General features: G+C 39.4%; 1 protein-coding gene across 1 annotated transcript in view; it reads left to right on the plus strand.

Moving 5' to 3' along the window:
• The window catches only part of LOC308421990 (uncharacterized protein C10orf67, mitochondrial), a gene marked incomplete at both ends in the record, with an annotated part of 98,669 nt that overhangs the window by 21,490 nt on the left and 51,060 nt on the right, over positions 1–26,119 (plus strand). Inside the window, 4 exons of the mRNA XM_080918484.1 lie at positions 195–308; positions 3,775–3,922; positions 5,200–5,258; positions 9,678–9,743. Of these exons, the coding sequence (XP_080774610.1) occupies positions 195–308; positions 3,775–3,922; positions 5,200–5,258; positions 9,678–9,743 (387 nt within the window). The remainder of the gene's footprint in view (positions 1–194; positions 309–3,774; positions 3,923–5,199; positions 5,259–9,677; positions 9,744–26,119) is intronic.

The raw sequence follows: 26,119 nt of genomic DNA on the forward strand, positions 1-26,119 counted from the left end.
GAGCTATCCTCTCTGGCTTGGTTAGGAGAAACATCTGATGAGGTTGGCTAGAAATAGACAAGTTCAATCCACAAGCAGTCTACGTTATAGGTGTGGCCAGTGGCAGGCAGCAAGCAGGACTCTTCCAATGGCAGAAGCCTGGGATCCGGATGATATTCTTAACGCCAGTTTTCCTGGTAACAACTTCATTCCAGTCTTTGTTCTGTGGGAAATCAGTTGACACGGCTGCAGACTTTGTGGCTTCTGCTCTGCCAGGCTGTCTGTTGAGTAAGGTCCCTGAGAACTGTAAAGGAAGCTACGCCATTAGAGTATGTGTGTGTGGCTGCGTATACCATGCACGTGTGTATGTACGTGTGCTTGTGTGCACACACATCATTACCTGCCTTTGCACCACCACATTTTGACTTTAATCTTAGCTAGTTTTTTGTTTGTTTGTTTGTTTGTTTGTTTGGACTGGCTTTCATTTTTTCTTCTAGCCTCCAAATGGGCCAGGCTTTGCACCATCACCTACCCACCCTCCATTGATGAACAGATCTGCCTGTTGCTAACAACATTAAGACAGAGCTATCACTCAAGAATGGCTACTCTGCAGGGCTGCGCTGTCCTAGGGTGCCACTTTCCTGGTTGTCACTCATTGGGGAAGCACCTGCTCTTCTGTGTGGCTGTCACGAGTCAAGGGCATGCATCAATCCTGCCTGCCCACCCTCTGCCTCCCTGCCCCTCACCCACCATCCACAAATTGAGATGTCCGAGTGCCATCCCTGGAGTCTGCAGAATGGAGACGCTAATATCATAAAAGAGAACTTTTGCCAAGAAGGCACATAGAGAGATCTGGGCAAGGAAGTTCTCAGACCCTGGTTTATGTGTCACCTGCAAAGGTTCTTCATATACAGAGTCACATAGGCGGTGTGGGCTGGAGCCTAAGATGCCACAGGTCTAACAAGTTGTCCAGCGATGCCTAGGACACTTGGTCAAGAGAACGCTGAGAGCAGAAAAAGTTGTGCGTTGTAGAAAGCACTTTGGGAAGCACTCCTTTCCAGATTCAGTTCTGAGTTCTGAAACCCGGAATCAGACATATTGTAAGCCTTGTCCCCCGAGAGAGTTTGCATTTATCCCACCTATTAAAAACCTCATCATCGCAAAATGTTGGGAAACTCAAAGTGGGAAATTACCTTTGGGAATTTAAAATTCCAGAATGACTGCACCTTGGCTTGTACTACTGTGATTTAAGCACCCAGCTAACTTTCTTCTAGTGGTCTCTCTACCTTCCTAACCTCATTTTAGGAGCACAGTTTATTTTTTAAGGAGGTTTGTGATTTAAACAAGACAGCGCTAGCAATGTGGGGCAGATGGCAGAAGGAACATCACCACAGAACTCGCCACTTAAGTGTGAGAGGAGAGCAGCAGCCAGGAGGAAGGCTTTGTCCTCTGCTAATGAGTGTCCTCATTGGCCTGGGTGTCTGAATAGTTAATACTTGCAGTTCCTGAAGCTGCCAGATGGTGGGGGATAGAGCTAAAGGCTAACCTCTGGCGAACCAATACTGTAGATGTTGTTTGGAGGCAAAGTGCCTCATTTTAATGTGTTTTTTTCCACACAAAGGCTTAGAAAACATGTCAGCTGGAAGTTGCTACCATTGTTATCTGATTTTTCTTCCCGCAGTTCTGAGGTTATGAATGATAACAGGCACCCATGTAATCCTCTATGAATGGCTGTGATGTGCCTGCCAGGTGGGAAACAGAGGTTTAAACAGATTCAAGTCAGAACTGTTTTGTTTATATTTTAAGAAATCTTGTGAGACCATAAACAATTCTGTAATAGTTTCAATTTTAACTAAGTGAGGCTCACTAATATGAAGGATTTCCCTTTATTTTAGAGAAACCCATGCTGTTTCCTAACTGCTTAGCAGACCGGTTAGTGTTCCTTTCCTTATGCACGTTAGAACCCAAGCACTAAAGATGCCTAGTCAGGAGGATAGAGTTTAAGACCATGGGCCTGAAGGATGCCTCCGTGGTTAAGAGTGTTGGCTGCTCTTAGACAGGACATGAGTTCAGTTCCCAGAAACCACATGACAGCTTACAACTGTCTGCGATTTCAGTTCTAGGGGATCCTACATCTTCTGATTCCAAGAGCACCAGGCATTACCATAGTACACAAGTGTGCAGACAAAATACTCACGCACACAAATAAGTAAATAAACAAGATCGCCAGTCCAACTATACATTGATCTGTCTCAATAACAGTAAATAAATAAAATTAGAAATTAATTACGCTGGAATAATTTAAATAGAATAAAGGGTTAGAAGCTCAAAGATTTGTACCCAAACTTAGTGCAAAACTCAACAGCATATGTTAAATGTTATTAAATCCAATGTATATGATTATAATTCCATTAATAAGGAATTAATTTAAGAGGGTATTATTAATGTCATTATAAGACATTTCAATGCATATTTTTTCTTCTAAAACATTATCATCACAGAGAAAAACATTTTAACAATTTACTTTCTTGTTTCCCTAAAGTTAAGTCAGAGGATAGATTCAGAAGGAAATCAGAATATTGAAAAGATGATATTGTTTTTGAGTGTCTAGTTATTCTTATTCATTTGCAATCATGGAAGTGCTATAAAAGAAACAACTCATAATTCAGCTAAGGTCACTTTAAAGTTCAAAAGGATTTTCAAGTCCATGGTAATTTCAAAACAAAACATATAGAATTATTTTCTTATTTTAGCATAATAATGTGACTGTTATTTTGAAATTGCATGATCCGTAATGAGGTATAAAATTCTACACCAGTCTCCTTGATCCATGACATCTTAATTTTTTAAGTGTGTCCATAAAATATAGACAACCATAGAGGAGCATATTCAGATGTTTTCAATAGCTTTGAAACAGACCAATGGAAGGAGAAAGAGAGAGTAGCCTTCCCAAATAAACCGCTATCGCATAGGAAAAAGCCTCCGTCATAATGGACATGGTAAGATTTAAAGAAAAGACACACATAATAAAAATGTAAATGAGTTTGCTTTACTAAAACTGTAACTTTAAAGTCCTTTGTTGTAAGTTATCCTGAAACCTTCTTACAACGTAATCACTTTGCATAGAGATGTAAGCTAAGGTCTTCAATAGCGTTAGCTGCCTGCTCGGCCCCTGTGACAGGCATGCAAAGACACGTTAATGTTCAGAATATGAATTGCCTCTGGGTGGCTCCCCCACCCAGCAGAAAACCAACTGTGTGCATATCCGTGCGCCTGATGGACTCCATGCGGCTCCCAGCCTGCACACGTCACCCCTTGACATGTGATGGCTCTGACGCCGAGAAGTGCCACAAAGGCAACAAGCCCCCCTCTTTAGTCTTACACTTTGCCACCCCCTGGCGCTGCCCATCCATGGTCTCTCCAGCCTGCCTAGTTACAGGGGACAGCGCTACAGACACTCAGAGAGAAGTGTGGGTGGAGGGGCCCCAGCTGCCTCCCTGGACACAGCCTCCATGATGAATTGACCTGAATGAGGAGGGCACACGAACAGTATGATGTGCATTATTCCTGTCAATAAAGTGTCCCCATGTGCTGGGGTCTTTGTACAGAATGTACTGTGGCCTTTCTTCCAGCCAATTCTATTTAGTCCCCTTCCCTTTTCCTATTCATATTATAAGTGTGTGATAGAATTCAGAAAATTATATGATAGCGCCTGTGTATCAGCATTGTCTTAGAGTTGCATATTTAAATCCTCAGTTCCCTGCTTAGAGAATATGGAACTCCCTGTCTTTGCAGGACCCATTTGCCAAGGAGCCCAGTTCTCCAAAACCAGGCTTGGAAAAGGAACTTACAGATTGCAGGGCAGAGAACGAGAGGTTGATGCAGATCATCACAGTGCTTGAGGAAGAATCACAAGCGACCATAAAAGAAAATGCATTATTAGGTAACATTGTCAACCATTTTTATTTATATATTGTACTCTCAGTATATATAATCACACACACACACACACACACACACACACACACACACACACACATGTTTAGAAATCAGTTTGATACCTATCAGTTGTTCTTCTAAGATAGCTTTTGGGATTTATCTATATCTGTGCTACTTAGCTGTGCCTTGTGAACTCACTGTCTGTTTTTAAAGAACAAACAAAAATACTTATTAGCCTTACCAAAAAGAAGAAGAAAAAGAAGAAGAAGGAAGAAGAAGAAGAAGAAGAAGAAGAAGAAGAAGAAGAAGAAGAAGAAGAAGAAGAAGAAGAAGAAGAAGAAGAAGAAGAAGAAGAAAAGAAGAAGAAGAAAGAAGAAGAAGGGAAAAGGAAGGAAGGAAGGAAGGAAGGAAGGAAGAAAGGAAGGAAGGAAGGAGAGAAAAGAGTGCTACCCAGTTTGCCCCACTTCATTTAGAAGTGCTATAAACAGACACATAAGCAATGGTCTAAACTATAGCCTACATAAGGGGACATGTGGGGATAAACTGTGGAGAAGCAGGTTTAGCCCTTCTGAGCAAAATGTTGAGACTTGAAACTTAGATTCAGTGTGTGGTATGAACTTTAAATGCAAATTTTCCTTTTGAGAGTTTAGATTTCATTTTGTTCAGACCATAAACGTCAATAAAATAATGTGCATTTTCATCTCCAGAAGTACACTGCTTTTAAAGTGCCTTTTGGACTTAACTATTGGCATGTATGTGGGGTTTTTTTTCCTTTGTTTGTGTGATGTTCTGCAGTATGAGAGCAGAGTAAAGATTAAAACGCAGGCAGGACCATTGGTGAAATGGGATTCTAGTGTACTTAGTATAGGAGAAGGCCACACCACCAGCAATCCATTTCTCTTCTGATGTGATGTGACAGTACTCTCTCGGGTAGTGGTCTTTCTTAGCAAGTCATAAAGTGCCACCTGCTAAATGAAGCACTTTGTATTGACTGTAACTAAAAGAAAAAAAAAAGTCCACTGCCAGCATCGATGGAAAGCGTTGAGCCCTCGGCCACACTAGTATCTTGAACTTATTCCTTACTCCATATCTGACCAGCCATCCTAACAGCGGGAAGAATGCTGTGAATGTCAAGGGCGTTTGTGAAGGTCACAATCCTGCTAGGACTTGTGAACACCAGGCCTGCCAGTCCTTCTAAAGCCTGCCTCAAAGCCGGCTGTTTGAATACCGGGGCCTACGCGTGTAATTTCATGGTTGGCCTCTCTCTGCTTTTGTTTTCAGAGGATGAAATTATGTATCTGAAAGAGATTTCAGACCAGGATCAGCGAACTATTCAAAAGGTACGAAGATCTTTTACATTGATAAATGACTCTTTTTCTAAATTGAAATATCAGTACCACTTTTGAAATGACGCCATGTCAGGAGTCTTCAGAGGTAGAGAAAGCAGCCTTATGCATTTCCACGTTACGCCGTTTTAACAACATATTTCCTTGTCATCTGGAATAAAGTGGCTAGTGATAAGAATTCTGACTGAAAACCCATTGGTATATTGGTAACCACCTATTTGGGGATGTATGAGCATCTATCTTGTTGGTTGTAGTAACTGAAAAGTTACAGGACTTTGAGAGTTTCCTAACTTTGCTTGTAAACATCTACAACTAAGAAGGAGAATACGGTCCCATCTTGTCCACAGGCCAGATGTTGATGATAGATGTTCTTTTTTCTGGACAAGAATGAATTAGCTTATCCTGCTAGATCAACTTTTATCTAAAGCAAAAAAGAGAAAAAAGTTTCAGTGCCATAAAAACCAAGATTCTCTGCTGTACAGTAGTAGCTCTCTCCCCAGCCTACGCTGGTGAGATAACCCTGCTTGAAGTTCGGAGCAATATTCCTTCCCCGTGCAGTGTCCCCGGTACTGTGAGTCCCAGTGCAGACAGCTGCCTCTCTCACCTGTGCTGAGGACCATGCCTCGAACCCTGAAATACACACCTGTAGTCATACACAGAATGAAGTGCATTTAGAGTTCATGAAATTGCAGATGAAAAGGCAGATCCGCATCCCCAAGTTATTCCAGGAAAGGTACATATTTTCCAGTAAGCGAATCATCAAATTTTAGGTTAAATTGGACAAAATTAAAAACATGGTTTTGGGGATGGGGAAAGAGCTCGTTGGTTAAGTACACTCACTGGCCTCTCTTCTAGAGGTCTGGGTTCTCTACAGCACCTACCCAACCAGCCGTAACTCCAGTTGCATGTGATCAAATAGTCTGTAAGTACAATGCATGCACTTGGTACACAAACATACATGCAAACAATACAACCATACAGATAAAAATATTTTTAAAGACTATATATATATATATATATATATATATATATATATATATATATTCTTTTCTTTGTTTTTTAATTACACAAGCCATATTTCAAAACCATTGCAGCCGCATGGACTCAGATTCTGACCAGGTCTGACTTTGCACTGCACGATATTCTTAAATAGAATTCGTTTTAAGAGCTGTAGTTAACATCATCAGGTGAGAGTCAGGACATGTTTCCATCTGCTAAGCAGGTCTTTATGAAATGATTTCATTTTCTTGGGCTCCACCCAGTTTCCTACAACTGCCCTGAGAGTCTCTTCGGACACAGGTTAGAGATCCCCGCTGTCACAGGGGAGCAATGGCCTCTGTGGACACAGGTTAGAGATCCCTGCTGTCACAGGGGAGCAGTGTCTCTGTGGACACAGGTTAGAGATCCCCGCTGTCACAGGGGAGCAATGGCCTCTGTGGACACAGGTTGGAGATTCTCAGGATCTGGTTTGATGGCATAAAAATAAAATCTCCAGATTTTCCTCTCACTTTTCCTACTAGGGAAGCACACTGGTCATTTAAAATGTTCCCCAGGCCACTGGTCTTTACGACGTCTAGTGACAATGAGTGACAGTCTAGTATGTGTGGGATACAACATGAAGTTAAAGCCAGAAATGTCCCCTATAAGTCATCAAGGGTGAAGCTATGCCTGTGTCAGCTAAAATCGTTCTGTTCACAGGCTGCCTTCTGACCACATATGGCCACCAGACATTTGCAAATTTTGAGAGGATTCATTTTGAGCAATTGTAGATGAGAAAAAAAAATGATGCCTATTTCAATGAATAGAAAAAAAAACTTCATGTTTTCAATAATTTAGATAATGAATCTGTCTTCTCATTTGGAAGTTTTCTAAAATCTACACAGATAAAACTTTAACTCGCAAATTTGTCCTGAATTCAAAAAGATGTACACATTGGTTTTAAAATTTTGATGTAAAATATATTTCTTTGTAATTTTAATATTACTTAGATGTTGATACTAATATTTGGGTATAGGGATAGATAAAATACAATTTTAGCATCATGTTTTACTGTTTAGCAAGGATTCTGTAAAATTGAATTATGTGTATGACTCACGTGCATTTCTGATTGCTAGATCGCTTCTAGATAAGTATAGGACAGTGACTCTCTACCTGCCTAAAGCTGTGACTCTTCACTATAGTCCTCATGGTGCGGTGACCCCTGGCTACAAAATATGTAATTTTGCTACTCTGTGGATTATAATGTAAATATCCGATATGCAACCCCTATGAAAAGGTTGTCCAAGTGCTCACTAGGATCTGCTATAGCACAGCAAACCCCCTTCATCTCAGTCTCCACTGCAAGTCTTTTGTTTCTCCTTTGCTTTTTCTACAACCACTGGAGTTCTGTACAGAGACACAAAGTGTAGACTCACTTATTACGGAGAGGGAAGACTCTAGACCCCCCTCGTTCCTGTTTAATTTCTGACTTTGTGTCCCTGTGGACTAGTTCTTGCCACTCCCCCTTCCTGTTTCTCCCAGGCTTACTCTGTGGACAGAGATAACAATGTTTGTGAAGGTGATTTGAGAACTGGAAAGCAGGTCGAGAGAACAGACCTTTGTTGCTTTGTTCCCAATACCTTTCAGTAAATTAATTCAACGGTGTTTTTGAGTGTCTCATGTTGCACTAGTGCTAGAAAAAATTTAAATGTATGTATGTGTTACACACACACACACACACACACACACGTGTGTGTGTATGTGTGTGTTCTCGCAGGGAGGGGTGCTCTTGGGAAGGTACAGACCAAGACCAAAGAGCAGGGTAATCCATGGAGGAGCAGCCTGGTTTCAACTGGAAGGTTCTAGAAACGCTTTGCTAACAGTTCCATTCTTTTTCTCATGCTGCTGTTACTCTCCAGAGGACAGGAGGGCACAGACACTGGCAGCCTGGAATGTGTGGGCAGTGTGAGGTGTGTTCTAGGACTTCTGGAAATGTGGCGTAGCTCACGTCATAGGGACCTGTTGAGATGACAAGATGGGGCAGGGCACAAAGAGGAAGACCATGGCCTGGGGAAGAGGCAGGTGGAAAAGGACAGAACGGAAAAGGCAAACTCAAAGGCTTCAACTAAGGCACAAGCTCCCTTCTTTAAGCAGTAGGTGTAATAAAAGAACAAGTCGAAGATGAGACCAAGTCTAGAATAGGCGCCCTACAGAACGGAATTCAGTAGCTTTCATGTTTTAATTCAAATTTTATAATTAATGTAATTTAACAAGAGTGTCTATAAGCTTATTTTCCATCTGCCACCACCCCCCAATCTCTTCTGGAGATTTCATGCTAGTGTGTTTATTCTCAGACCAGGAGGCTAAGAAGAAATGTCATGCCCAGCAAGCTGAGAGGCTGCAGAAGGCCATGCTCAGCTGCTTAGTGGGGTGGAAGGAGGGTCAAGGCCAGCTAAAGGAAAGGCACTGAGCTGTCTCCTGGAAGCCAGAAGCCAGATAGAGCCAGGAGAAAAACAAAACAAGCAAGCAAACAAACAAACAAAATCCGGAGGGAGAGTCCAGAAGGGGATCCTAAGAACAGTAAGAAGCCTCTTCTTAAAGGGCAAGGTGTGTGGTTTCACCACCTGGGGAGCTCATAAGATGAAGAGGTAGGTAGTCAGGCACCCTGGTCAGAGTCACTCATCCCAAAGGGTCGGATGCCTTCAGAGTTCCTGCAGAAGGTTTCATCAAGATGAACAGGAAGAAAGAAGTGGGGATCTGAGCCAGGGTGAGAAGTCAATGGGTAACTTGGATAAACAGGAGACAATACAGAAAGTCTTGAATGATGACTCTAGAGGTGTTTATCAGATTAGTAAATACAATTAATTGATTGAGTTGAACAAAGATCTAAATTAAGGTTTGAATTTTACCAACATAAACAGCAATTGTTTCAGCTAAAAAAAAAATAAAATAAAAGCTTCACAAGGACAGAGGTAAAAAGTGTAATTTTCAGTCAAAACAAATGGTTTGATGTGCAAATAAATATATCATCACAAACCTGAAGCAAGCGGATATGCCATACAGAAAGTTAAGGAAAGCGGTTATGGGGGCAGACTAACTTACCCTGTCGAGTTATGATATCTCATTTGAGACAAATGTGGCAAAAAAGGTTGTAAGTAATACTTTAGTGTTATTAATTATTCACTATTATTATGGATTATATTAGTAATATGATAATTAAGCACTATTAATTAATAAACATTGGCATTGTTTTGTATGCTTATGTAATGATTATCAGAACATAATAATCTATAGAAAATTAATTTTCCTTTTGATCACATTGGGATCTATTTTTCTCCCACATTAAAATGAGTTTTTACTACATTCTGCTGAGGAAAACAGCTTACGTGTTGGTTTTTCTCTTTAGTCAAAATGTCCTATTTTTCTCGATTACAGTTAATGGATAGTAGAGACAGACTAAGGTATGAACTGGATTGTGAAAAACTAGCCGTTCAAGACATGGTAAGATGATTTATATTTCCTCCCAAGGAACCTGATTTCTATTTAAGCTGACTTTAATCTAACCTGAATGTTTTGGGTGTTTCGCATGTAGCAGTTGCTGCAAGTGATTTATTTCTACTTTATCAAGATCCTGAGTGTATGTAGAATTATAGAGACTTTTAAATAGGTGGTTGTAGGAAAAGTTGGAATATGACTTTGATAAACAGGGAGTAAACTCTGGGGTAAGACACAATATCATCACTGAAGACGGATGTATAACGCATTTTCATTGTATTCTGGAAATCTAAAAACAGCAGAATTTGAAAGCCCAGGATTTGGAAGGACTTGCTATTTTTAGTTACAAATTGCAGTCAGCAGCAACAGGAAGGAGGGCAGCTAGATATTTTGGCATTCTGTGCTAGTCTCAAGAAAACACTGCCTTTTTATGTTCTATTAAGAGAACTTTCCAGACGGCTGGTCTTTTATCAGTTGACTCCCCCACCCCCAGGGCCCTCGCCACCAGCTCATGGGGGCAGTGCTGCCTGTCAGCTGACCACCACTACTATGTCTTTGTTACAGTAAACTGTGTTTATTATAATAAAAAATAAAACACAGCTTGACTTGGGTCGGAAATGTTCTCGGAAAGAATGTGACACTGTGCGCAGGAGAATAGGTTGCTCCCAGGAAATCCACGCCGCTTCACACACTGAAGCTTTTGCTTTTCCACAGCTTGTCAGACTTGTGCCAAGTTGTGACTGTCTCCCTAACTCTGTTTTGTTACCCTGGGGCACCCTGTGTTTTGGGATCCTTGTCATAGAAATTAATGCAAAACAATGCTCCTAGATTACAATGAAGCCTTCTATGAAACCAACTTGGAAATGCAGTGGGGGGGGGGGGATCTAAAACCCACTGTTCATAAACACCACGTGTTAGCAAATGTGTTATTTGGACTCCTTTGCTTTTCAATACCTGCATTTTAAAAGCCTCTCTCCTTTGCATGTGCTTGGTGGATTTCTGGTATTCTCACAGACTATCTTCCTTTGCCCTTCTAGCAAAGCCCAGCCTCTGCCTCGGAAAATAGCTAAACACAGTGATTACAGGGAAGGAAAGTGTTTTTATTGGGCATGAAGTAAATGTGACATTGTTAGTTTGTCAGTAGCAACTGAAAAAACCCTCCAGCAGGGAATTTGTTCTTTACTGTGAGTAGACCCCAAGCCCTGTTCATTAGTTCTTCCTTTCTTCCTTCCTTCCTTCCTTCTTTCCTTCCTTCCTTGCTTCCTTCCTTTCTTCCTTCCTTCCTTCTTTCTTTCTTTCTTTCTTTCTTTCTTTTTTCTTTCTTCTTTCTTTCTCCCCCTCTTTCTTTCTGTCTTTAAAAAAAAATAAAAGTTTAACAGGTGCTGTTGTATTGCTCATGGTGGGGGTGGAGGCAGTGGGGACCAATCGTGTTTTATTTTGTTGTTTAGAAGTCTGTTGGGCCTGAAGCTTGTTGCCAAGCAGCAAGAACCTGCCTCAAAAACAAAACAAATAACCAAATTAAAAAACAACAACAACAACAAACAAGAACAGAAAAAGAAAACAGCATAGCACTAGAGTTTTAATGTGCTTACAGACAGTTTGGGGGTTTGAGTTCTCAGTAGGAGCATGAGCTTAAAAGTCTGTCCTTGGGACCAAGGTTGTCACAGTGGACCAGTCTCCCTCCATCTCCCCCAGGCACTGAAGCTGCATTAGAGAGAGATGGTTTCCAGGATCATCGAAGTCCTGTGTTGGACCAGAAAGCAGAGTGTAGGAGTGTATTGGAAAGTAGTGGAAGAAAGTAAAATTGGCCAATATTTTATACACATCTCATATCCTGCTGAAAGGCTTCTCGTTTTCTGTTTCCCAAAAATAGTTTCTGGCCTATTAAGAGTCTCATGTAAAGAGAAAATGCACATTTAAAAATAACAACAACGCACAATAAGCATACGTAGGCAATCCTGCATGGTCCATTAGAACTGCCACAAGACAAATAGAAGAGAAATCAAAGTAAGAAAGAGAGGTTTTGGATCAGGGTTTCTGAGGTTCCATTCTGTGAGCCTCCACTTCCATTGTTTCTCAGCCTGTGATGTAGTAGAACATTTGCAGGAAGAGAGTGAGCTGGGCTCATGGTGGAAGGAAGAGGCCAACAGAGGAACCCAGGGCAGGATATAGTTCAAAGGGGAATGCCTCGTATTTCTCTAGCTAAAACCTCACCTTGGAGTTTCAATTACTTCCTAACAATGCTGGCACTTATGAATCCCTGACTATAGAAATGCAGTCACTGATAGTGGGATGCTAACCCCAGAGGCTTGCACTCCCCCAGAAACAACTCACAGACTGTATGAAGTCCAAGAAATAAAGAAAACAAAAAAATATATATACATATATTTACAAACAAGAAGACTTTGACTGTTTCCATGTTTCGTTTTGTTTTGCGTGTACTTTACGCTTATTGTAACTATTGGGTTTTCAATGCGTACTGTCGGGCCCTTGAAAAAAATCAAGTACTGACTAAAAAAAATATATTCACATGGTTTTATGTGAAAAAATATTTTAATGTCTGAAAAAACAGTACTGACAAAAAAGTATAATTTTAAGCAAAAAATGTTTAAAATCTGTACATTTATCTTTGTTTTGTAAAATAAAGTCGTTTAAAAAAAAAAGAAAGAAATTCATTGATTAGGCCAGAGATCTCATGACCCAATAGCTTCCCTGTGACTGGGTTTATTTTCTACAGACTCTGCCTTCAACACACAAGTCTTTTGGGGGAGGCTTCACTTCCCCACAATTATTTATGGAGAAACTCTATTCCTAGAAGAGCCTTGGTATCTTCCCACATTCCTAAGCAAATGTTTTTCATTTACTTTGGAGTGTGTAAAAGACAAAGTCCCCACCAGAAAAGAAAGCGTGTGCCTTCCTTCGCCTGTCTTCTGTGTGACTCAGCAACCTGTGGTTTCTTGGTGCTGCCTAGAGTGGCAGAGCTGCACAGATAGGGAATACGGGCTGTACTCTAACGTCATTCTGAGGACACAGCCGACTCCTGAGCTTTGCTTGCTTTTGTAACCAAATTCTTTTTAATGCATGCTTCAAGCCAGCCTAGTCCTACTGTGAGCGATATGGCAGTGTTTGGCCATCCAGATGGGACACCAATGTTCCCAGTGATTTGAGCAAAACTCACTGATGCCAAAATTCTGAGAAGAGTGGCCCTCTGTCAAAATATCACCATGCCCAGCTATATTAATATGGACTGTGCCAGTAATATCAGGATCAAGCAGAAAGTTCCTAATACTAGGGCTAGAGAGGTGGCAGCATTCGAATCTGAGTCCCAGGTGTTTCCATGCATGCTAGTAACCAGGGATCCAGAGATAGAGCCGCAGTATTGTAAGGCTTGCTGGCTGCCAATCCACCTAAAAATCAGTAAGTTCTAGGTCTAATAAAAAACCTTGTCTCAAGAGAATAAGAAAGAAAGTGATAAAACATCCAACATTGTCTTTATTTCTTTCAGTGATATATATATGCCTATATCTATCTATCTATCTATCTATCTATCTATCTATCTATCTATCTATCTATCATTTATCTATCTATCTATCTATCTATCTATCTATCTATCTATCTATCTATTTCCTCTCAAAGCAGTGGTCCTCAAACTGTGTGTCGAGACCCCCCATGAGAGTTTCATATCAGATATTTACATTACAATTCATAACAATTGTGAAATGACAGTTATGAAGTAGCAGTGAAATAAGTTTATGGTAGAGGGTCACCACATCATGAGGAACCATTGTAAAATGTTGCAGTGTTAGGAAGGCTGAGAATCACTGCCCCACGAAGTTTCTACAACCTCTTCAAACAGAGCCAACAGCGAGGGATCAAGGGTTCAAACACACAAAGGACACTTTACATTCTACCCATAACTACTATTAAATATAAATGTGCAGAGCCCCACCTCTCTCTTTAAGGAGGGTCAGGACTTCACATATCACTGTGTGGATGATACAACCATGGCCTAGAATCTGCTTTTATTTTCTCACTCTGAAGACTCTTTGGTAAAATGTTCAGCAGGTCGGGAGTGAGAGACCCTTGCAGATCTGTCAGACATCTGTTCATACTGATTTCTTTGCTTCAGTTCTGTCTCTCCTAACTCAACCCCCACATGCTCCCCTAAGGGACATCCCTCATTAGGTAGCTCCTCCTAGTGGAACATTAATTTTTTTGCAGTACTGATCCTTGTGCTTGGATCAACACATTGGCCGAAATTTCCATGTAACTAAGGCTAACAAGAGTTCCAGCAGGTGAATTCTGACTGGCACTGATTTTAAAGAGGTGTTTGTATTCCACTGTCAAGTAGGGTTTCCTCCTGACTGAAGAGTCTTCTTTGACCCAGAGAATGGGTGTGTAGAATGAGGCAGAATATCAGATGTTCTTTTTCTCAAATACATCGCATAACCATACCATTTTCCTCCTTTGATCTGATCACATCTAGCTATTTCATTAATATCTTATATCTGATCATTAAAAATCTTTTTTTTGTATATTGCAAACATTGTCCCATTTTGTGAGTGAGACTCATCCATGTTGTTATAGCATCCTGAAAATTACTCTTCAGTAGAATAAGGTAGAAAAGACCAATCATTAAACTTATTGATTTATTTACTGACTTAAAGCACTGATTGTGCTGCCTATTTGCCAAGCATGACTTCGTTTGCTACCTGAAACAGAATGACCTAGAGAAATGCCTGATACAATGGGTCATTGTCCTTAACAACCTGCTGACCATCAATCACATGAGCTTCTGTAAAATCTTCCATGCTTGCCCACCTTGTCGTTTTAGAATACAAAATGGAAATTAAAACTGGATGTGAGACTCAGACCTTTCAGGGGCTGTCCTGGCTTTAGTCCGATGGTACCATCTCCTCCTCCACTCTGAGGGTTGTCGAAGTGCTTCTTCCAGAAAGATTCCCACAACAATTGATGCTGTTCTTCCTCTAGAACAGGAACATTCTGAAGGTTTCCACATTGAAGATGGACCTTCCTGTCCTGAGCCTTTCTGTGCACGTGACCTGGTACCATGCCATTTATATGGTATACCCATTGTAATTTAATATTAATTCTTGATTTGCTAAATAATTTTCAAAGTTAACTCAATCGATGTATAGTACTACCATCACCATATGGAAGTCCCACAGACTCCCAACTTTGCAAACGACTGGTATTTTTAGATATATAATTAATATAAAGAAGCAAATAACAAAGATTATAGCAGACATCATTAAAACTGAAAATGAAAAAAAAATAACGGAAGTTAATGAACAAAGAGATGAGTCCCTCAAAGAAATCAGCACATCTGATAAATATCTACCAAGACTATCGATTTCATAAAGAAATGGGCCAAACTCCAAAATAACAGATGGAACGCCATAGCAAGGTAAGAAATGAAACCTTCAAGAAAACAGGATATCTGGGTCACATCACATCCTCCCATGGGTCTGGAGTCATTGCAAAAGAGGGTCAGAAAAAGCATAAGAAATGGAGGCAGTTGGTGAATACACCAAAACAGCGTCCTCAAGATTGGGCAACAAAAGGGCCTCTGCACATATGAGTCACAGTAATTGAGATAGTGTACGCAAGTCCCATACAACCAAGTTCCATCCAAGCCAGACCAAGTCTTAGCAAGGAAAAGGTGTGTGTGCATCAAGTCCTATTCCTAGGTGAGGAGCTGAGCTGCCGGGAGGGGAAGGGGACCACACTCCCGTGGAAGGCCACACACCTAAGAAAATATGGGCAATGCAAACTGGATTTGAGGATTGTAGAAAAAGCAAAGATACTGGGTTGAGTGGGAAGAGAAGAGAAGGGTAACTAAAATCAAAACACACTGTAGAAAATTCTTAAAGGATGGGAAAAAAAGGACAAACAATTGTATGTTCCTAGATTTCTCAGTGTTAAGAGATGAAGCGATTGGGAGACCAAGGCAGGCAGTTTTCTGTGAACTTGAGTCTACTCTGGTCTACACAGAAAGTTTCAAGCCAAATAGCCAAGCCAAGTTTACTTGGTGAAACACTGTTCAAAAAACAAAAAATAAAAACAAACAAAAAAGAAAAGAAAGAAAAGAAAAACCAGCATCAATAAGAGAATAAGTGAGTACCAACATCTTCTGTCACCTGAGTTTTTGGTCTTAGTCATTCTGACTGGTGTGCTGTGGAATCTCAGAGTTGTTTTGATTTGCATTTCCCTGATGACCAAGAATGTTGAACATTTCTTCAGGTGATAATCAGCAATTTGGTATTCCTAAGTTGAGAATTATTTGTTTAGCTCTGTACCTCATTTTTAAATAGGATCGTTAGATTCTCTGGAGTCTAACTTCTTAAGATTTTTATATATATTAGCTCTCTATCAGATGTAGAATTGGCAAAGATCTTTTCCCTATCTATAGGTTGCCATTTTGTGCTATTGACAGTGTCCTTTGCCTTACAGAAACTTTGCGATTTTATGAGGTCCCATTAGTCAAATGTTGATCTTAGAGCATAAGCTATTGGTGTCCTGTTCAAGATATTTTCCCTTGTGCCTATGTGTTCTAAGCTCTTCCCCATGTTCTCTTCTATTAGTTTCAGTGTATCTGGTTTTATGTGGAGGTCTTTGATCCCCTTGGACTTGGGCTTTGTACAAGGAGATAAGAATGGATTGATTTGCATTCTTCTGCATTCTGACTTCAAGTTGAAACAGCACCATTTGTTGAAATACAATTTTTTTTCATTGAATGATTTTAGCTCCTTTGTCAAAGACCAAGTGACCATAGGTTTGTGGGTTCTTTTCTCAGTCTTCAATTCTATTCCACTGTCTACCTGCCTGACTCTGTATCAACACCATGCCGTTTTTAATCACTACTGTTCTGTGCTACAGCTTGACATCTTGGCTTGTGATTCCTCCAGAATTTCCTTTATTATTGAGGATACGTTTCCCTATCCTGAGTGTTTTGTTATTCCAAATGATTGTGCAAATTGCTCTTTCTGACTCTATGAAGAATGGAGTTGGAATTTTGGTGGGGATTGCACTGAGTCTGTAGATCGCTTTAGCAAAATAGCCAGTTTTACTATATTAACCCTGCCAATCTATAAGCATGGGAGATCTTTCCATCTTCTGAGATCTTCTTTAGCTTCTTTCTTCAGACTTGAATTTCTTGTCATACAGATCTTCCAAATGCTTGTTTAGGGTAACACCAAGGTATTTTATATAATTTGTAACTATTGTGAGGGGTGTCGTTTCCCTAATTCCTTTCACAGCCTGTTTATCCTTTGAGTAGAGGAAGGTTACTGATTTATTTGAGTTAATTTTATATCCAGCCACTTTGCTGCAGTTGGTTATTAGGTGTAGGAGTTCTCTAGTAAAAGTTTTGGGGTCACATAAGTATAGAGATATTTTGACTTCTTTTTCAATTTGTATGCCTTTGACTTATTTAGTGTCTAATTGCTCTGGCTAGGATTTCCAGTACTATATTGAATAGAATGAGCATCCTTGTCTAGTTCCTGATTTTAGTGGGATTGCTTCAAGTTTCTCCCCATTTAGTTTGATGTTGGCTACTGGTTTGCTGTATATTGCTTTTACTATGTTTAGGTATGAGCCTTGAATTCCTGATCTTTACAAGACTTCTAACATGAAGGGGTGTTGAATTTTGTCAAATGCTTTCTCGGCATCTAATAAAATGATCATGTGGTTTTGTTTTTTGAGTTTGTTTATATAGTGGATTACGTTGATGGATTTCCATATATTGAACCATCCCTGGGATGAAGCCTACTTGATCATGATGAATGATTGTTTTGATGTGTTCTTGGACTCAGTTTGCAAGAATTTTATTGAGTATTTTTGTATTGACATTCATAAGGGAAATTGGCTTGAAATTTTCTTTATTTTTTTGGGAGTTTGTGTGGTTCAGGTATAAACATAATTGTAGCTTATATGAATTGGGTATTGTTCCATCTGTTTCTATTTATGAAACAATTTGGAGAGTATTGGTATTAGGTCTTCTATGAATGTCTGATAGAATTCTAGACTAAGCCCATCTGGTCCTGGGCTTTTTTTAGTTGGGAGACTTTTGATGACTGCTTCTGTTTCTTTAGGGTTTTGGGGACTATATAGATGGTTTATCCAGTCCTGATTTAACTTTGGTATCTGGGATCTATCTAGAAAATGTTCCATTCCCTCCAGATTTCCCAGTTTTGTTGAGTATAGGCTTTTGTAGTAGGTTGATAATTTTAAAATTTTCTCAGATTCTGTTGTAATGTCTCCCATTTCTAATTTTGTTAATTTGAATACTGTTTTTGTGCCCTCTGTTAGTCTGACTAAGGGTTTATCTATCTTGTTGATTTTCTCAAAGAACCAGCTCCTGGTTTGTTGAGTCTTTTTGTTATAGAGCTTTCAGGTGTGCTGTCAAGCTGTTAGTGTATATTGTCTCCAGTTTATTTTTGGAGGTACTCAGAGCTATGAGTTTTCTTCTTAGCACTGCTTTCATTGTGTCCCATAAGTTTGGCTATGTTGTGTCTTCATTTTCATTAAATTCTAAGAAGTTTGTATTTCTTTCTTTATTTTTTCCTTGAGCAAGTTGTCGTTGAGTAGAGCATTGTGCAGCTTCTGTGTGTATTTGGACTTCTGTTGTTTATGTTGTTATTGAAGACCAAACAGTCCATGGTAATCATACAGGATGCATGGGATTATTTCAGTCTTCTTGTATCTGTTGAGGCCTATTTCGTGACCGATTATGTAGTCAATTTTGAAGACGGTACTGTGAGGTGCTGAGAAGTTGTATTCTTTTGTTTAGAATGAAATGTTTTATAGATATGTTATATCTATTTGGTTTATAACTTCTCTTAGTTTCATGTTGTCTCTGTTTAGTTTCTGCCTCCATGATCTGTCCATTGATGAGAGTGAGGAGTTGAAGTCTATCATTATTATTGTGTGTGGTACAATATATGGTTTGAGTTTTAGTAAAGTTTGTTTTATGAATTTGGGTCCCCTTGCATTTGGAACATAGATGTTCAGGATTGAGAGTTCTTCTTGATAGATTTTTTTCTTTGATGAGTATTAAGTGTTCTTTTTTATCTTTTTAAATAATTTTTGGTTGAAAGTCAATTTTATTCAATATTATAATATCTACTACAGCTTGTTTCTTGGGACTATTGGCTTGGAAATTTTTTTCTTCCCAGTCATTTACTCTGAAGTAGTTTCTGTCTTTGTCACTGAGATGAGTTTTCTGTATGAAACAAAATGTTGGGTCTTCTTTACCTATTCAGTCTGTTGGTCTATGTCTTTTTATTGAAGAATTTAGTCCATTGATATTAAGGAATATTAAGGAATAATGATTGTTGTTTCGTGTTACTTTCTTGCTTTTTCTAGGGTGCTGTTTCCCTCTTTGTGTTGGAGTTTTCCAACCATTATCCTTGTAGGGCTGGATTTGTGGAAAGATCTTGTGTAAATTTGGTTTTGTCATGGACTATCTTGGATTCTCTATCTATACTAGTTTAGAGTTTTGCTGGATATAGTAGCCTTGACTGGCATTAGTATTTTCTTAGGGTCTGTAATACATCTCTTCAGGATCTTCTAGTTTTCATGGTGTCTGTTGAGAAATCTGGTATGATTCTGATAGGTGTGCCTTTATTTGCTACTTAACCTTTTTTTCTTACTACTTTTAATAGTTTTTTGTTTTGTTTTGTGAATTTGTTGTTTTGACTATTATGTGATGGGAGGAATTTCTTTTCTGGTCCTGTAGGTTTCTTGTATGTTTATTGGCATCTCTTTCTTTATGTTAAGGAAGTTTTCTTCTATAATTTTGAGGATATTTACTGTCTCTTCAAGTTGGGAATCTTTACTCTTTTCTGTACCTATTATTCTTAAGTTTGAATTTGTCAGTGTGTCCTGGATTTCCTGGATGTTTTGGGTTAGTAATTTTTTTGTGTTTTAAATTTTCTTTGACTGTTGTGTCAATGTTTTCTATGGTATCTTCTGCACCTGAAATTCTCTCTTCCATCTCTCATATTCTCTTGGTGATGCTTGTGTCTATGACTTCTGATCTCTTTCCTAGGTTTTCTATCTCCAGGGTTGTATCCCTTTGTGATTTCTTTATTGTTTCTATTTCCATTTTTAGATCCTGGATAGTTTTGTTCACTTCCTTTAGCTGTTTGTTTTAGTTTTGGTTTTCCTCTTTAAAGGCTTATACCTGGCTACCTGTGTTGTTCTGTATCTCTTTAAGGGAGTTGTTTATGACCTCCTTAAAGTCCTCTAACATCATCATGAGTTGTGATTTTAAATAAGAATCCTGCTTTTCTGGTGTGTTGGAATATCCAGAGCTTACTGAGAGGGGGAGTTCTGATGATGTCAAATGGCCTTGGTTTCTGTTGCTTAGGCTCTTGCACTTGCCTCTCACCATCTGCTTGCCTCTGGTGTTAGCTCATCTTGCTGTCTCTGACAGGGGCTTGGCCTTCATGTAAGCCTGTGTGTCAGCACTACTGGGGGACTAGTTCTCTCCCAGTGAGCTCAGTGGGGTATAGAAAGCTGTGGCTCAGGGTAAGCTCAAGGCACATACAGAAACCAGAAGAATCCTGTCCCAAACTGCTTCTTGGTTCCTGTGTCCCGAAGGCTATGGGTGTGTTCTTCAGAGCAGAAGTGGGGGTCTTACCCCTGCTCTCAGGTGTGTCAGCACTTTGGTAAACCAGCTCTCTCCCAGCAGGATCTGGGCACAGAGAGCTGTGGCACAGGGTCATCTCTAGGTACAGGTAGAAACTGGAATTGAAGGTTCACTTTTAATCTGGACCTTTTGAGGTGGAAAGGTACACCTTAAATCTGGGCTACCTGGTGGCAGCCTATAGAAAAAGGCGTGGAAATTAGAGGCTTATTCTCTGTCTGCTTGCTCTTGCTAGCAAGCCTATCCATCCATTGCCCTTAGAACCTACTTCTTCAGGATCCTGGTGTTTTCTGAAAATCAGCCGAGACATCCAGACTGGTGAACTGAACAACTACTGGGTTCTTGGATCTTCTATTAGTAGATAGACATTGGTAGACTAGTTAGACCTCAGCCTATAAGCCATTATGATGAATTTTTATGCATATAATGGATTGCATATATAATACCAATATAGTTACAAATATATATGGTATATCTCTTCCTTCAAAGTCTTCATACATAATACCACATTAGTATTACCTCAAAGTACAACTTTCCAGGAGCATGAATTCGCAAGTCCAGGTCAGAGAAATTAGAAGCTTTTGTTCTGTGAAAGAGCACATGAAGCAGATGAAAAAACAAACTAAATACTTGAAAAAGAAGATATCCTCAAACCATATATCTACCCAAGGTGTAGTATCTAGAATACATGAAGACTTTTCAAAACTCAACAGTAAAATGATCCAATTAGAAAATAGTCAAAAGACATAAACACATGTTCCCTTGAAGAAAACATAAAAAGATGCTCAATCTCATTAACCAAGAGAAAAGTGTATACTAAAGCCACAAAATGTGTTTGTTTTCAAAACAAAGGAAAATAGCAATATGTATAGACAAGTTAGCAAAAAAAAAAAAAAAAAAAAAAGAATCTCTAACAGAAGGGAAAATGTGGACATTTCTTAAAAACTAAACATACCATCCAGCAATCAAACATCATGATGTTCCCATAGAAAAAAATGAACACATCTATGCACAAAAACATTCAACCATCCATACTTCAACAGCTGGATGATTGAACTATGTGATTTCTATAACCACATAGTGCAATTTCACAATAAACAAACTTGTGACACAGGCAACAACTTGCATTAAGCTCAAGAGAATCTTGCGATTGTGAAAAGGCTAGGCCACTAGGAGAACACACATATCTTTTGTACTATCCCATTTTTTAAATAACATTTTGAAAAGATATAATTTAGAAATTGGGTACAAACCACAATAGCCCTTGCCAGGTTTAGAGATGAGAGGGAAAAGCTTAACTAGGCTAGGTTAGTGGGTTAGTGTGACTATAAAAAGGCAACTCAAGGTCATTGTGGTCATGGAATTCTTTTTTCCTGTGGAAATACTGGAGAATATGCAAATCTATGTGTGAAATAAAATTTAATAGAACTAAATGCACATATAAGCATCACATTACACACACATACACACACACACACACACACACACACACACATACACACACACACTGAGTAAGGTCTGAGGATTATGGGTCACTTGGCTAGTGTGGATTCATGCCTTTTGCCCTTCACTTGGGTGATAAATGGTCTGAGAAGCAGAAGTTCCTAGCATTTGGCCTTTCCAAATTTGACAGTTAGACAAGAGACAATGATGCCTACCTCTACTGTGTGAATTGTAGTGACTGTTTGGGGCGGGGGGGGGTTGTTTCTTTGAACAAACACAGAAATATTATAAGAATATGGTTTTGTTTTTATTCTAGGTGTGGGATGTGGGTCTTCTTCAGAGTGTCCACTGCAGCTGACTGTGATTTGCCTCAGGTTCTAGCAGGGGCCACTTTGGCCAACTGCAGCTAGTTTTTGTGGTTGTGTGATGTTTGGAATTCTGGGGTCTTTTGAGAAGGTATCTAACTGCTGGGGCCCTGATAGATAGACTGTAGGTTGTTCAGTAAGTAGTCATGTGCAAAGAAGAAAAAAGAAAAAAATAGATATCCTGATTGAGAAACTGAATTTTCCCTAAGGAACTCTCAATGCCCTAATCAGCAGGAAGTAGTCTAACAATAATGTAACCCCCTTGACCCCCAATCGCTTTTCCCCCCGACTCGTGTTGAAAGTGTAGAAAAGGTGAAGAAGGGTGGAAGACAGAAGAACCCACAAAGTAGCCAAAGCCCAGTTAGAGTTCATGTCAAATTTCTCATAGAGATTGTACTATCTATACTTTGCAAGGTGTTTCCATTAGGGGAATTGTGTCAGCATCAGAAGACCTCCCATTTATTAAGATGCATATAGCTCCCAAGTATTTCAAACTAATGGTCCACTTTAATACACTGAGTTGACTATTGGTGAGGAAATGCTGCCAAACTGGGCAAAATTTGGTAGTTGTTAACACAACCCACAAACTGTTTCCTGAATAGCAACCTTTTTTTGCTGTTGTTGTTTTTTGCTTTGTGATTGATTATTCATGGATCATGTGAGTTATATTCACACTACTAACATTTGTAAATGAAAGGACTTACATGCCAGAAAGAAGCAAAGAATATCACAATAAAAGAAATAAAACAAAAGCAATAGAGGTAACTACTGAGATGAGCTGTCACAATAAAAATTGCCAGAACTTGATACTAAACAGTAATAGACTGGCTTTCTATATTGAATAAAATTTGGTAATAATTTAATCTCACTTTTTTCTTTAAAATTTTCTATGCTTTTTAGAAAATAGAGCTTTTTATACATGGGTTATAATATCTGAATCACATCAGACAATATACTCTCTAAGTTTGGGGCATAGTAAACATTTTTAAATTGATCTTTAAACAGTAGAAAAATAGGTCAAAATACTTACTACAGTCACTTTTGAAAAGCAAGTGATTCCGATGTCATTTGCAAGTCCCTATTACAACATTTAATGTTGAGAACTATTTTTGTTATGTAAAAGATTTTGCAATTTTTGGAGTGCAAATGCCTGTGACTCACTCATGTAATGTTCTTATGTAAAAATCCTCCCTGGGGTGCCTCCTCATGGATTCTGCCAGAATCATGCAAGTGAGCATGCTTGCAGCTAACCATCAGACTGAGTACGGGGACCCTGGTGAGGATGCTGGGGTGGGGGTCGTCATGAAGGAGCTGAAGGGGGTTGCAGTCTCATGAGAAGAACAGTATTGTCAACCAAACAAATCCTCCACAGCGCCCATGGACTAGAACACCAACCATCAAGCATGCATTGAGAAGTCCATGGCTCCAGTTGTATACGTAGCAGAGAATAGCAGTGTCTGGCATCAATGTGAGAAAAGACCTTTGGTCCAGTGAGGGCACATTTTCCCAATGTAGGGGAAGCCAAGGCATTGAGGTGGAGAGGGTGATTGGGAGCTAGTGCATCTTCATGAAGACAAGTAGAGGGGGCAGGGGGGTGGGAGCAGGGTGGGCAAAGGGGATAACATTTCAAATGTAAATACAGACAGTATCTAATAATAATTTTTAAAAAATCCTTCCTAGGTCTGTGGTGAGACTCACACGTTATAAAATTAATCCCTAAGCCCCTAAAAAAAATTAACTAATGCTAACTTCTAATAGTATTGTTTGAGTTAGGGATTACTGCTGTGAACAGACACTATGACCAAGGCAAATCTTATAAAAACAACATTGAGTTTAGTCTATTATCATTAAGGCAGTAAGCAGGGCAGTGTCCAGGCAGGCATGGTGCAGGAGGACCTTAGAGTTCTACAACTTGTTCAGAAGACAAAGAGAAGACTGACTTCTAGGAAGCCAGGAGGAAGGTCTAAAGGCCCACCCCCACAGTGACACACTTCCTCCAATAAGGCAACACCTCCTAACAGTGCCACTCCCTGGGCCAAGCATATGCAAATCACCTCATTATACTGCCTAGTCTCCATAGGTCTTGGTCAAACACATGAATCTATGGGGGTCATATCTAGGCATAGAATAATATAAAACACATTTAGTCAAACTTTCAGAGTCTCTATAACAGTCTCAACAATGTTAAAAGTCCAAAGTTCAAAGTCTCTTCTGAGATTCACATAATCTCTCAACTGTAATCTTCTATAAAATAAAAATCAAAGCATACCACACATGTCCAACATATCATGGCACAGGATATATATTACTGTTATAGTAAATATTCAATTATAAAATATCTTATCTTTTTATCGACTCCATGCCTCACTCCATGGGCCTGATTTTAGCACGGAACTGCTCACACCTCTGTCTCTCGGTCCAAGCAGCCGCCACAGTCTCTCTTTGTCAGAGCAACTCCCTTCCCTTGGCGGTTTTATTCTGCCTGTTACTGCCTCCATCCCAGGGTGTTTCCTTACCCCAAAACTCAACACAAACACAACTCTAACGCCCGATGGTTTTCATACAGGTTTATATATTCAATTCTCCATCCATAACCCTCTACACAACAAGATTACATCAAATGGACAAAGATACAAACTGCCCTTCTACATGAGATATTAGACCTATAAAATCCTTAAGTGTTCATGGCTATTTAACACCAATTAAGTCCACCTAAATCTAGTTCATTCTTCTGGATCTCCATCTTGGAGTTTCTCCTCCTCCTGACTTCTTATCTCCAGTTAACCAGCATCAATTTTCCCAGTAGCCCCTTCTGCTCTAGACTCTAAAGCACAGCCACATGGCCAGAGCTCCCCAGTTCTGCTGCTTGCTGGGGCTAGAACATGGCTCCCTTGTTCTATTACATTATTAATAGCTTTTCCAATTTCTTACTGTCTAAGCTTGGCTGTCCTAGAACTTTCTCTGTAGATTGACCTTGTCTGCATGGCTCTGGCTTCTTCATGCTGGGATCAAAGGTGTCTACTACCATGCCTGGACTTAAATTTCTTTTTACTTGGAACTTGCTCTACATTTCAACCTTTCTAATATATATTTCTATATATTTTCTATCCATTTGTACATTTTCTGTTCATGAAAAGAGATTTAGTTTTAATTTTTAATTATTTGTAAGTGGGTGGGGTGCACTGAAGTACAGGTGTCCAATTGGGCATTGAAAATTGCTGGAGCTAAAGTTACAGGCAGCTGTGAGCCACCAATACGGGTACCAGAAACCAAAGATGTGTTTGATGACTAAACTTTTTAAGCTCAGTTTAAAGATTTCTGTTCTGCTTTGGCATTTTTAAAAGCTTTTACATACAGGGAGATAGTTCTTATGTTTTCTAAACTTTGATGTTTTAGCTTTTGTTGAATATTATTCACATTAAATACCTGTGTAGTCTGTGAATTAAGGGTAAGTTTTCATGATTTTTCTAAGTAGTTATTCATTTATTACAGTATCATTTGTAAAAAAAATAAATGGTTATTTCATCTGTCAGTATGATGTTCAAAAGCAAAGAAGCCTCATTCCTAGGAGTAGGGAAGAATAGGCTGTCAATTCACCAATAAGTACATATGTCTATGTTTTCTTATGGCAAGCATTTGCCAAATTTAGGGACTCTCTTTTATTACTGGTTTTATGAGAACTGTTTTCTTTATCATAAATGGCTGCCGATCTTTTTGACAACCACAGTCAGCTGTCAAGTGTAGCAGTGAGGCCTTTGGGCATTTGAATGTGAAGGAACTTTTAAGTTGCTGTGAAAACTGGATTGAATTTGACAATGGCTATATTGAAGATTATGCAAGAAAAAGGTATTAAGTTATTGTAATAGGGTTTAACTATACTATTAGGTTTAACTTCAAACCCA

Source organism: Micromys minutus (assembly GCF_963924665.1).
Source record: "Micromys minutus genome assembly, chromosome: 6".
Taxonomy (NCBI): domain Eukaryota; kingdom Metazoa; phylum Chordata; class Mammalia; order Rodentia; family Muridae; genus Micromys; species Micromys minutus.